We start from the raw sequence: 13,929 nt of genomic DNA, 5'->3' as shown, positions 1-13,929 counted from the left end.
TTATTAATAAATATTACAGACGACTATCATCTGTCTTTTTGAACGTTCTAAAGAAAAAGGAATACTATTGCTAATAGTTTTTCCTTAATAACAATATTGATAAGGATCACTCCTTCTACAGAAGGCATATTATTACATAATTAATGCTTTAATAGAATTATATATTCATTTAACTTATGTTGAATAATGTGTATTGTTTGCGATTTAGAATAAACGATCAACAGTGAGGTGAGGTGACTTCTATATAAGTGATGAGATGAACTTCTATTCTAATCATTGATAATAATAACAATATTAAAATTGGTGCAGTATTTCAGTTCAAATCCAATATTTATCTAAATATGGAATCATGAGTAAAGGCATTGGTATTTTGGTTTGTTTAATTTTTGATTATTCTTCTTGAACTGACAACAAAAAAGAAAGATAGCACGTTAATATATAACTTAATGAATGTTGACATTGAAATACCAGCAACAATAGGAAAAATATTAGCAACACAAACATATTATTTTTTACTTATATTTGCTAAAATGGAAGAACTGTTAAAGTAATCCATGTTTTGTATATCTATTTGGGAATAGAAGAATACCTAGTTCAAGAAATAATTCATTAAAATTGTCAAAACTATAGTGACACAGAACTTTGTTTGCTTCAGGGTTGATGCAGCATTCTTGTTTATTTGTTGTATTGTTGGGGCAGCGGAAGCACCAGGAGTTGTGCCGCTTGCACTGGATTGTTGCTGAACAGCAGCCGAGTTACTTGCAGGAGCCTTTGGTACAACAGCTGATCCAGCATTGGCCGCTGGGGAAGAACCGTTGGAGCCAGCATTAGCTGTTGGATTGGTTTGTGGCTTGTTAGTTCCTGAAGGATTGTTTCCCGCAGCACCCTTTGTTCCAGCAACAGTTCCGACGTTATTGTTAGAGTGGGAGTCAGCCTTTGGAGTATAAGTTATTGAGGTAATTACTGGTTGGCCGAATTGATTAGTTGTAGTAACGCCAACCACTATCTTGGTGTCAACACTGCCATCCTTGTTAGTTAAAGTTGTTGTATGAGCGTTGTTCAACTTGGTGGTAGTTGTTGTGATAGTAGTTGGCTTACCATTAACGGTTGTAGTGATGTGTGATACTACATTGGTTTCAATAACACCGTTACTGTGGGTGACAGTAGTTGTTCTGTCTTTGTCTGCACTAACATCACATGGAACAGTAGTTGTAATAGTAGTTGGCTTACCATTAACGGTTGTAGTGATGTGTGATACTACATTGGTTTCAATAACACCGTTACTGTGGGTGACAGTAGTTGTTCTGTCTTTGTCTGCACTAACATCACATGGAACAGTAGTTGTAATAGTAGTTGGCTTACCATTAACGGTTGTAGTGATGTGTGATACTACATTGGTTTCAATAACACCGTTACTGTGGGTGACAGTAGTTGTTCTGTCTTTGTCTGCACTAACATCACATGGAACAGTAGTTGTAATAGTAGTTGGCTTACCATTAACGGTTGTAGTGATGTGTGATACTACATTGGTTTCAATAACACCGTTACTGTGGGTGACAGTAGTTGTTCTGTCTTTGTCTGCACTAACATCACATGGAACAGTAGTTGTAATAGTAGTTGGCTTACCATTAACGGTTGTAGTGATGTGTGATACTACATTGGTTTCAATAACACCGTTACTGTGGGTGACAGTAGTTGTTCTGTCTTTGTCTGCACTAACATCACATGGAACAGTAGTTGTAATAGTAGTTGGCTTACCATTAACGGTTGTAGTGATGTGTGATACTACATTGGTTTCAATAACACCGTTACTGTGGGTGACAGTAGTTGTTCTGTCTTTGTCTGCACTAACATCACATGGAACAGTAGTTGTAATAGTAGTTGGCTTACCATTAACAGTTGTAGTGATGTGTGATACAATATCAGTTTCAATTTTGCCATCTGAACCTGTGGTAGTAATTATATAATCTTGGCCGGATGGTGTAGAAACAGCGGAAGAGATTGAACTGGAAATAATGCTAGATGATGAGGACATGTTGGATGAAGAATGTACGATTGGTACGGTATTTACATTGTTATCTATGTTATAAGTGGTTGTAATAGTAGTTGTGTGACCTTCAGTATCAGTGGTTGTGATGGTTTGAGTAGTTTCGCCCACATATTGAGGTTCAGCATCAATTAAAGTCTTGAACATTTCAGTGTAAGTACTTGTAATGGTATGGCCATCGCTGTCGGTATAAGTAGTAATATGCACAGCTTCAATTATCTCTTCTCCATCAACGGTAATGGTCTTACTAATACCATTTTGTACAGCTGTTGGAGACTGGTATTGAGTCAATATGACAGTTGGCTTACCATCTTTGTCGGTAGTAGTGATGTGGGAAATGATGTCGGTGTGCACATGGCCATCCTTGTCAGTGACAACTGTAGTCTTATCCTTACCATCATCAACTGGGTTGGAACCACCAGAACCGCCTTCACCAGAGCCAGAACCACCCTCACCAGAGCCACCTTCAGAACCAGAACCACCAGATCCGGAACCACCTTCAGTGTCTGAACCATTGGGGTTAGGACCGGGACCACCTGCAGTGTCTGAACCATTGGGGTTAGGACCGGGACCACCTGCAGTGTCTGAACCATTGGGGTTAGGACCGGGACCACCTGCAGTGTCTGAGCCACCAGGATGAGGACCGGGTCCGCCATCCATGTCAGGACCACTAGGTATGGAACCAGTTTCATCTTTTTGTTCTGGGATACTTGAATTCGAATCAGATCCCAATCCATTAGACTCGGAATTTTTCTGCTGTTTTGTCAAGAAGACTGAACATGTACGACCACTTAATAAGATCGATGGGTAACGGCCCCTGATTGAATTGGAACTTTCGCTACAGTGGTTAATAATACTATAATGCCGATCGCTGTAATAGGTAGCTATCGCATCTAAACCACTTCTAATTGTAATGGCATTTTGTTCCGAAATTATGTCAACGTGTTGGTAAGAAGAGTCATAAAAGGTAGAAAATAGCATATTGGTGGTATCAACATCATTGATATTTGGAGAATATAAATCAGCATTGACGAACTTTATACCATCCTGACCTTTTGGAAAAACATTTAGAAATAAAAACCCAGATGGCCCTATCATAGGTCCTTTTGCTAAGTCAATTGTAAGTGGAGAAACAATCGAATAACCAATATATCCTAATGTGTAAATTTTTGGGTCTGTAGTTTCACTGAAAATGTCAGCATAAATGCCAATGACACCTTCACAACTAATAATTCCCGATAAATCATTTTTTCTTTTGTAAATACCGGCTTCATCAATTCTGTCTGTACCTAGATCTAGTCTCCAATATTTTAATGGGTATTTGTTATCTACAGTTTGTTCTGGAGACAACATTTCTAATTTTCCTAAGATAACAATGGGTGAATTATAAGGAGCCTTATAAGTACCACCGATATGGATTGAGCCAATATCAATGCTACCATCAACAATGCTATCAAGTTTTGGAACAGTAATCTTCATGCTACTATCCTTGGAAATAAATAGTCCATTTTCATCAGAATTTATATCAAAATTGAACAGCTCATATGCTTGCTTAGAATCAGAGTACTTCAATGAACTGCCATCAAAAATAAACTGAGACCCTTGATCTAGCTTCACCTCACCATTGATTGTTAAGCTATATTTAACGTTGTTCCCTGAAGTTGTTTCTATATTTAGTAAAGAGTTTCCTCTCAATATGACACCAGAAGTCAAATGTATTGCTGAATAATTTTTCAAGGTTATTTTAGCATTATCTAATACCAATTGCTCAGCTTCTGTGAAAGACGTATCACCAGTTACGGTACTATCAAGCACGAGCTCTTCATTTTGATACGTTTTTGCAGTTGTAACACTCCACGAAAGTACCCAAGCAAATGTTGAAAAACACCGATAAAGCCTCATTATCAAAGTTAAATTAAAGCAGCAGCTTCTTCCTTAACTAAGTAGATTATATATGCGTATTTTATGCAAATAATGCTCAGTTAATGATGTCTGGTAGAAAAAAAATAAAAAGAGCTTATATCTAATAATTCGAAAATTCCCAAATTGATAAAATATAAGATAAAATCTCAGTTTATATATCAATTTATTATGAAATCAAAACCTTAAAAGAGAATGAAAGGAAATATGCGACTGTTCTTAGATGACTTACTAAACTGTTATACAAACACGGTTCTTGGTTTACATAATACAACAGCCGCCATTTTTTTCCATTTCAGGAAAAACATGCGAAAATTTTGTCTTCATTTATTTGATCTTTCGATTTAGAAACTATGAATAAACACGACAAGGGGAATGTATAGAACATTTTTATGATTATAGCCGAGCAAAAGTTTTCAAGTGCTAAAAATTAGGGAAATTTTTGCATTTCCGATAGAGTTTTTTTCTGCAAAGAATAGAGATGAGCAAAAAAAAAACGAGCATCAGAAGCAAAAGAGATTACCAAATAGTATCATAGGAGTCATTCAAGATTTTACCGTGCCCCTTACAACGGTTTATAGCAACAGTTTTGGTTGTGGTTTGAACAATGATACCAAATATCTCCAATTTTCACCTCAATAAGGGATGAAAGTCAATTTTTATTGGATGTTTTCGCGTCGAAAAAGACCTTAACAACTCTTGACTGTAAATGATGGTCATCAAGGTGTCTGACTCAAAAAAAAAAGGATTTAATGCACAATCCACAGCCATTTGGACCAGCCAACCTTGTTTTACTCAAAAAGGATTTACCTGTGCGCCTTGAATCCGATTATTGACCGGCGTAGGTCACTGTTCCTTGGACAACGTGCTGGCTAAATATTGGTGGGATATACTGCAACCCTCTGGGATTACGGGAATTTCCTAATAGGGGTATTTTGTAAGGCTTTTGTACGGTAGTTTCTCTTTCATGAAAATCGTGAATGTCGACATTTATTGCGAGAGAACAAGATTTTTTGCATAGAGAAAAGGACAGCACATCAATTATGTCGGGATAACAATGCGGGGAAAAATTATGTAAAGGGGTATCTCTATAGCGCCGCAGTGTATTTGGAAGTTCTAGATGTATGAGACATGCCTCTTACAGACAACCTTGAGATCGCTAAGCCAGACACAAGGTGCAAAGTAAACAAACATACAATTTGGTGTTCGATTCTTGTAACTTTAAGGTGTAATTGTCCAGTTGGTGACTAAAATGATTTGCATTTTATCTAGTTAGAGTAATTGGGGTTTTGTTTTGTTTTGTTTTTTTTCGGAGTCCAAAATCCCGTGAACTAAAGAAGTAGGTGTTTGTGGTCCATATTACTGAAATAGTACCTACCTGTATTGAAAAGAAAGTTGTTAGCTATTGTTATGATAAATAATCATAATCATCAGTGTGCTACTTTCTACTCCGGGTTGAATCTATAAACAGTGTATTTCCAAACATTTTTCTTGTTCTCCGAACATTGTAACTATAATATAAGTATCCTCTGTTCTTCAATTAAATAAAATGATAGCTACATGTGGCTTGCCCTAGTAACTTGATATTATATTGCAAATTGGTTTGATTTGAGGTTATATTTATTATAACTGAATGAGCTACAGTTTCATCTTATTTGTTGAACTTTTTGTCACTTTTCAATATCCAATAGATAAAACTTGATGCTTTTGAAATCATCAGCGGTGAATTTGTATTCGAGTTTTTCTTTATGTTTTCTTTCGTGAATTGCAGCAGTACATATTGTTGTGTAGATAGCATAGAATTAGTGGCTATCGATTCCAAGTGATAATACGAATCACTCGTTACTGTAGACATTTAAGATATTATATTTATTCAGTAATGTTGTGTATTTGGTTTTGAATAAAACTAACGAAAGCCAGCTCATTTAGATTTGATAAAGTCAGTTTAGTTATGATAATTTGAAAATGTTGCATGGTTCTATTCATAGCACGCGGAAGATCTATGTCACTTTGTTTATTAATAAGAGGCTTATTTGGGTGCGTAAATATTATGATTTTGAAATTTACTTTCATGAATTATTTGTCAAGGTAGCAGTTAGAAATTTATAGTTAATGGAATTTTTCTTAATCAGATATGTTAAAAGGTCGTCATTGTAATATATTTGAAAAAACTGTTTATTCAACGAAGACAAATATCATTCAGCAGTATACCAGAAGTCATAAACGATGAAATTTGAAGTTGGTCAACAATACTCTTAGTAGATTTTCTGATCTTATATTAAAAGATAATAAATAATGTATTTATGACTGTTATCAAATATTTCTGCTTTAGTTGACCATATTTATATAACCAGTATATTTAGAAACTTATATAACGAAGATTTTAATTTATATGTAAGCTTACAATTTTGTACTTATTTGACTAAAAATACTAAACCTAGCAGATAGAATTTTATTATTGTCATAATTAATCGTGAGAGTTTTGGTTGTTTCATCATATGTTATGAATTCCGATATATTCAAAATAGTGAATGTCAAGAGACCAGACTACATTCAATTTATGTTGCTAGCTAATGTTTCCCCTATTGAAACATTAGTTTCATTGATTACTCGGATCAATATCATTTCACTTTTGCCTTGTGAAAGCTACAAATTGTCTAAGTAAGTTAGAGAACATGCATACGAAATAGGATATCACTAAATTAACCATAACTATAATATTTAAAAGTTTTCGCAAATATCCAACGTGTAAGAAAGTCAAGAAAGAACGGTTTTCCCTTGTGGTCTAAGCCGGCAGCATTTGGATTATTTATCTTGAAGTAAATTAAATCCATCTCATTTTGCCCAATAATGTGGTTTCGAAATTAGAAAATATAAAATTTTTAAACCTTGTATCCTCCTAAAAGAATTGTATTACATAAAATTTGTCTGGTTACGATAAGAAAATAATAGTATATATCTTTCCGAACGCATTTTTTGCTTTCCTTTTGAGAACTAGATTATTGCGATCATAATTTCATGTTTAGGTCAAATTCCTTTTCATACCTTCCTCGAGTTTCTTTTTACATAAAATCTAGTCCAGCATTTCATGAAAATCGTTGAGCATTATGTGATGATTATGCACAACTGAACATTCACATGCTCGTTCAAACCTTTACCCGGCCTATTATGAAAACAATTGTTTTTCGTTTCGGGTTGTAAAGTAAACAAAGAACGATGGCTGATTGTTAGCAAATACAAAATTTTAATAAATCTAAAACTTACATGATACAAAGAAACATAACAAGATCTAAACCGAATATAAATACTATCAAACTTATTGAAGTTTTAGAATTTGAGCTCGATTCATGAATGAAAACAAGTGACGAATTCACGCAAATTTTGTTCTCAAAAACCTGTTGAACTTTTGTTGCACACGCCATTTTAGTAGCTGGTGTTGTAAAAGCAATGCTGTAACTCACATCAGGTCTAACATCAGATTGTCTAAAATTGGAGTTTACTTGTGTGGTTGAAAAAATCAGGTTTGAATAAATCGTTAAAGTATTCTCACCTCCATTATCGATTAAGAGACTTTTAATGTCATGGGAAACTTTTGAATAATAGCTACTCATTAATAGCTCCAAGTTATGCTCATATGAAGGTCTGGTCGGTTCTGATACCTTATATGTTAGTGTCCCACCCCTGTTGTTATTCATATCACCCGTTAAGTTTATTGTCTCAGAATTATCCATGGTTGTAACTACAGTATATTTTGGTTCTAACATTCGTGTAGATTTTGGTGTGTGTATGCATGAACTCGATGTTATTGCGGTTAGTTCGGCCGTGGGACTGTCACATAAAATTGAATGCTGCATATTGTTTTTTGAAGTCGATAGTGTGGTGATGTAGACACTTCTGACAGAAAAACCAGAATGTAAAGATAAAGAGCAGTTCAGACAGTCTTCCTGTGGGCAGGTGTTGGCAGGAATGAGTTCAGTATTACGAGAATCACACATCATAGAAAGATAAAGACTGTCCGGTGTCCTTTTAATTTCCATAGCAGATGAATTTTGGAATGGGAAATCATCATTACTAATTGGACTATTACAGGGTGTATTGTCTTCTGTCATACCATTGAGGCTTTTCGTATAATTAGTTAAACAACCTTTATTGGTGGACAATGACAGAGAATAACTTTCTTTATTACCGAAAGATATGTCAACGCTACTAGCAGTAACTAGTTGCTTATCAGTGTGGATAAACGATGAGAGGTAACTGTAACTATAAATCTCTGGGTCAATTGTGGGATACTTCGACTCTGGTTCAACAATACTACTGTAACCTGAAGTAACTGGTAATGTAGATCTATTTTTAAAGCTTGCTCTTCCAAAAGAAACGGGCACACTTGATTGCCCTTTAGGTGTAGATGGTATTAATTGGTTTGTCAAAGTCGATGGGCTAGAAAAGTCAAAGGGCTGAGAATAAGTTGATTGACTGAATGAATCTAGTCTAAAGGACGAATCATAAGTTAAAGATTTGTTAGGTGGATTACGGTCATAGTATTTTCTAGTAGCATTAATTATGCTGCTACTGGTGATTAGTTGATTATTATTACCAATTGTAATGAAAAATGAAATCCATTGGGATTCTACGTACTGTTCCTTATACACAACATCAATCAACAATGGTGGGGGCCTCAAAGTGCTGGTATAAGTTGCGGTACTAAATGGGTAGTCTCTATTATCTTGCAAAACTGGTTTATAATCAATAATATGATATTCAGTTATGTTATTGGCCCCTTCCAGGATAGATGTTTTTTGTTGTGGTTGATTGTAAATTGTTTTAGTTATAGTGCTCAATGGTTGTTCTTGATTAAATGGAGGCCCTCTCGTAACCGAAACAAATATTTCTACAATTTCAGTTGTAGTTTCATGGACTATCGTCTCAGTTGTAGTGAACGCCACAGACTCAAAAATCACACACATATAAAGTGCTGAAAATGGACTTGCTGGAAAGCGAGGGAGTATACCATTTACACTAACGTATCCAAGAAAACCCATATTCAGAGGATGTTTCAACACAACGTTAGTTCCACTTGGATTTATACTATCGTGTAAACTAATAGTTTGGTTATCGTAGCTCATATCAACTATTCCATCAGTCATTAGGCCTATGCCAAGTGTAGCTGGAAATTGTGACCCAGAAATATGAATATATCTCATGCCTATTAAGTTCATATTCTTTTGTCCACTACTTAAAATGATACAAAACCAGGGTACATTAGTCAATATTATAGGGCCTTCACTTACATCAAGTGTAAAATGCGAAGTTTTCACAAAACTAATATAGCCAAGTGACTTCAAAATTGGATTTTCTGAATTCCTGAAAATATTAGAGTATACTTTGATCACCCCAACACATTCGATAATACCAGTAAGTTTATTCTCCACTTTAGAAATTCCATTTTCATCAATAAAGTCTGGTCCTAAGTCTACTCCCCATATTCTGGTATCAAAATATTCTGAATCTTTAGGTGCTGATTGTACATTTAATACGCCTTCGATAACGAAGGGAGAATTATATGGGAATTTATAAGTTCCACCAATTTGTATTGTTGGAACAAAATTATTTGGAAAGTAGTTATCTAACATTTTTGGTAGTAAGATATGCATGTTCCCCCCGGTTGATATCACTAGACCATCAGCACCAGTGTTGATTATAAATCTGAAATTACTAGCTGCTTCAAAATTAGTTGCATACTCTATATGACTGCCATCAAAATAAAACTTTGAACCACTGTCTATATTGACTCTTTCTTCAATTGTAAAGTCGAATGATAGAGATGGCTCAAATGGTGGGATAACTGTTAAGATCGATTGTTGAGATAAAATAATTCCAAAAGGTAGTATAATACTTTTAAAATTTTTTAATGTAACGTTAGAACGAATAAGCCTCATTGCGTCAGGATCCTCGAAAGTATCACTTCCAATGACAGCGGCATCTATTAACAATACTTGACTTTCATAAGTCCTTGCATATGAAAGATACCAGTTCAATACTATGGGAAGCCCCTTTAATAATCCGGTAAGTTTCATGTCTGTTATTTTGATTATCGAATTCGCTAATTATTTGTATTCTTCTAATATATGGTCTTGGTCAAACCATAACTTTGTGGTTTTAAGACCAATCCAAAAGATTTGTTTTCTCTAATGGTTTATTATATCAAATGAAAAATATTACAGTAATACGGTATATCCTAAAATATTATATTCCTGAATGTTTGTTGCTTATATTTGACTCAATTCTGTTTAATATGGGTTTAATCAAATTTTCTGCTATACTAAATCAAGTTTATTTGCGTTGGTTTATCTATAGTATCATCATTAAACACCTCGTGTAACTTATAAAAAGAAAATAGCTAGTTATGAATTGAACAATTGACAGTATCTGTGTTTAAAATCCCATTGATTATAACGTACAAATTATAATATGCTAATTTCCGAGTTACCCTTTATATTCTTGTTACTGAGAACTAAATGTAGTTCATAAAATTGAATTGTTATAATCCAATGTAATACATCAATAATTTCATTTTGCTAATATGCTGTCTTGAAGTTAATTTACTCCCAAAAGTTTAGGTGAATCACATGGACAAATTATAAGCGAATAACACAATTTAGGTTGGTATGTAAGCAAATTATTTCATAGTTTCCAATACATTTGCTTCTCATAATTCAATTTGTGTGTGTGTGGACCCCAAATTCAAAATTCACTTACATATTCATTCAATTCAGTGTTTGAACCTTTGAATTGAAAATTTATTTTTTAATTAGAAAAGCGTAGGGCAAAAATATTTGAAGTCTCTTGAAGATTTATGATCTACAGTGCGCAACAAACTACAAATCGAATACCAGACTATGGAATACGTACACATTTAAAAAACACTATATTTTAAAGATAAGGGACAAGATTAAAAATCAAACATAAATTAATGTATGCCCTTGTAATGTTTACCAATCACCCCTTAACATATTGTAAAATGGTTTGGCATTCCTCATATATACTGTATATTGTGCCGTATTTCTCTTATTGGAACCTTTAATTGGCCATGTTGCTGAGTAGTCCGTCATGGTAACCAATGCTTATGTTTGCATGTCAACGTTTGAAATTTGGTAATTATGCTTCATAGAATGAGCTTTTACCTATGGATATTATCTAAAACTGCAAAAATTATTCAATCTAAAATCATTGTGAAATTGATATATCGGTTTATGTCCAGAAATTGAGTTCAGGTATATTACTACTGTAATTATATTCATAATTTGCTTGACTCGATGTGATTACTTTGTGAAAGTACTACAGTCAAAACACAATTACATCCTTTTTTTTTTTTGCAAACCAGTAGAGAAAGTACAACACATTTAATCTATATAATAATCCATAGGTAGGTCAAACATGTGAACAATATAAAAAAACAGTTGAGGCTGTACTAATCTTACAATAGATCAGCTGAAGAGTCTATTCGTAATGTTGCGATATTAAAATGGTCTTTTATGGCTTAATTCGGTGAGGGCAGTTATCGTTTCATAATGTTAGATTTGTCACCCTTTATGATCAGTCACAAATAATATTAGCTAATTATATTACCATTGAGTAAATTCTAGGGTTTAATTGTCAAACACTCTACCTTCTACAACAGTGTAGATGAATATGAAACATTCATGAAACCAATGCACTACTATTACTTAAGTAATAATTATATTATATTGGATAGATGAACATTGGCATACAGAGGAAGGATCATAATGAAGAAATCCTAAAGCTCTTGCAAATGACGTGATTATTACAATTGAAAAGCCATTGTATATAAATTATCTTAAGCAGTGTGAAACTACTGTACCTTTATACCATGATATTATATTTACGGCTGTGTTGTTTGCATTTTGGATATATATTGCGTGTACATTTCTTAAGCAGCAAAAAGAAAGCTTATGGTGGGACTACAAAAGCAATGAAATAATGAGGTTTTATGGCACACCTTTAAAATAATGTTGAAATTAAGTTATAAATTTTCAAGGTTTCAGAAGCCAAAAAGCAGCTAAACTGTTATTTATGTTTATATTCAGTTATCATTACATTCGATGTATTAAAAAGAAAAGTCCTGTGTAATGTAGCAATTATTGTTTGCTCAAACTGGTCTTCTAGCCAACATTAAATATATCATTTCAAACAAATCTTTTTTATAGAACATTCCACAATTTTTTTTGCTAGTAAAGGCTCTCATGAAAGATTTAATCGTTCACACTTGTATACAATTAAATTACTTTTTGAAAAAAACAAAATGTACACTAAAAATCAGCTAGTAGTAGTTGAATTTGAAATTGCAAGTCATATTTTTTAAGTCAAAATCAAAAGCTTGATAGAAACAATGATAGGTGTAAGATAACTAACTTTTATGTATTATGCATTTATCTTTTGTTATTTTCTATTGTAAGAAGAACACTCTTTTGAAGTGTATATGACAGCTAGCAATCAATAATATACTTCATATTAATTTCATTCCAAGACATCAACCTTTTTTCAGGTTAATGGCCTTAAAACATTTGAAGTTAAGTGGACTTATGTTAATACACAGAAATAAACCATAGCTACTCAATGAGATAGATAAAATTAATGTGAGAGGGAAGGCTTATCCACGTTGTATTCTAGTAGTCGTGACTTATTAATGGATTTATGTTTAAGTTAGCGTAAAATAAATGTCATAAACGAAGCTGGATCTCAATAATATTGAGAAGTTGAGAGAAATAAAATCATAACCGATTTTTACATGTAGTTCCTTTGTATCTGGAGGTCGCTTTGGCTTTTCTTATCTGGCAAGCAGTGGCACCCTAAACCAGAGGATATGTTATTTAATTGGTGTTTTCTATTTCATCAAGTATGCAACATAAGAACGGTAATGGTACATTAGTACAGCCACGCCATCATAAATGATGAACATGCTTTCACAATGAGAATAAGAAAACCTCTTTCAATAAAATGAGTCTTCAAGAAATGCACATTTACTATGTGTTGTACCTCAAATTGACGGTATCGAAATACTGTACAGGACAGTTAGTCTCTGATCCAGTATTATATGTAGGAATTAAAAAGTAAATAGAAGTAACTCACATTTTAAATGATGTTCTCTCATCTTTATTTTTTCATTTGTTATAGTACGATTGGCAATTTATTTCACTAGCTGAAAGGTCAGGAAGGTTACCTGCCACTTCTTCCAGCCTATGACCATCTTTGAAGGATCCGTTATTGCATATATGGGACAGTCCTCAACAGATTATCTTCTTTAGAGAAATGCCTACTTACTTGTGTAATGACCTAGAATGTAAGGGTCTTCCTATTGCAGTTAGATATAAGTGTTTGATTTTTTTTAGATTTATGAGTGGAGAGGAAAAATTCCACCTTGCGGGTAATAATTTCTCTATCCTTTGAAATTTGAGGCTCCATGTGTAGATGTAATGTTTGATCCAGGAAGAAAAATAGCTTCTCAATGATTTCATTGTTAAACCGGGTAACAAGGATACTTGCGTGAGAGAATATCGGTAAACAGCGAGAAAAGAAGGTTCCATTAAAAAAAGTTCACTACTATTCAACCATAGTGGTGAGAGGATACCTTAACTACACACTGAGAGGGGCCAATACGAAGAACAATATGTGTACTTCTACAATCCCAAATCGCTAGAAGTGTAACAGAGTACAGTACAACTCGGGAGAAGCAATGTAGTAAGGACTAGTAAGCAGAAGGGGCAGCTCAGACACAAGCAGACAACACATCAAAAGTCGAAGCCGTGCATGTAGCCCCATAACATGTTATGTGGACCCTCTTTTTTTCATCTCTCCCAACCTCCTCCTCTACTCCCCCCGCTCATTTTGTTGGTTTTGCGTTCGCTTGCTTTGACCCACTGATCGTTCTTGTGGTCCCCCTCCGG

General features: G+C 34.1%; 2 protein-coding genes across 2 annotated transcripts; both read right to left on the bottom strand.

Annotated features, from left to right (window-relative positions):
* Positions 1–589: 589 nt before the first annotated feature.
* AED1 lies at positions 590–3,949 on the bottom strand (the record flags this gene model as incomplete). The annotated part of the gene is made up of 1 exon (XM_448783.2): positions 590–3,949. One exon carries the CDS (start codon positions 3,947–3,949, stop codon positions 590–592), a length of 3,360 nt encoding a protein of 1,119 aa, XP_448783.2.
* A 3,278-nt stretch (positions 3,950–7,227) lies between these two features.
* Positions 7,228–10,041, bottom strand: AED2 (the record flags this gene model as incomplete). The annotated part of the gene is made up of 1 exon (XM_448782.1): positions 7,228–10,041. One exon carries the CDS (start codon positions 10,039–10,041, stop codon positions 7,228–7,230), a length of 2,814 nt encoding a protein of 937 aa, XP_448782.1.
* Positions 10,042–13,929: the final 3,888 nt, after the last annotated feature.

This window comes from Nakaseomyces glabratus, chromosome K (assembly GCF_010111755.1).
Source record: "Nakaseomyces glabratus chromosome K, complete sequence".
In the NCBI taxonomy this organism is placed as follows: domain Eukaryota; kingdom Fungi; phylum Ascomycota; class Saccharomycetes; order Saccharomycetales; family Saccharomycetaceae; genus Nakaseomyces; species Nakaseomyces glabratus.
The sequence above is the reverse complement of the archived record's forward strand: the minus strand, read 5'-3'. Positions and strand labels throughout refer to the sequence as shown.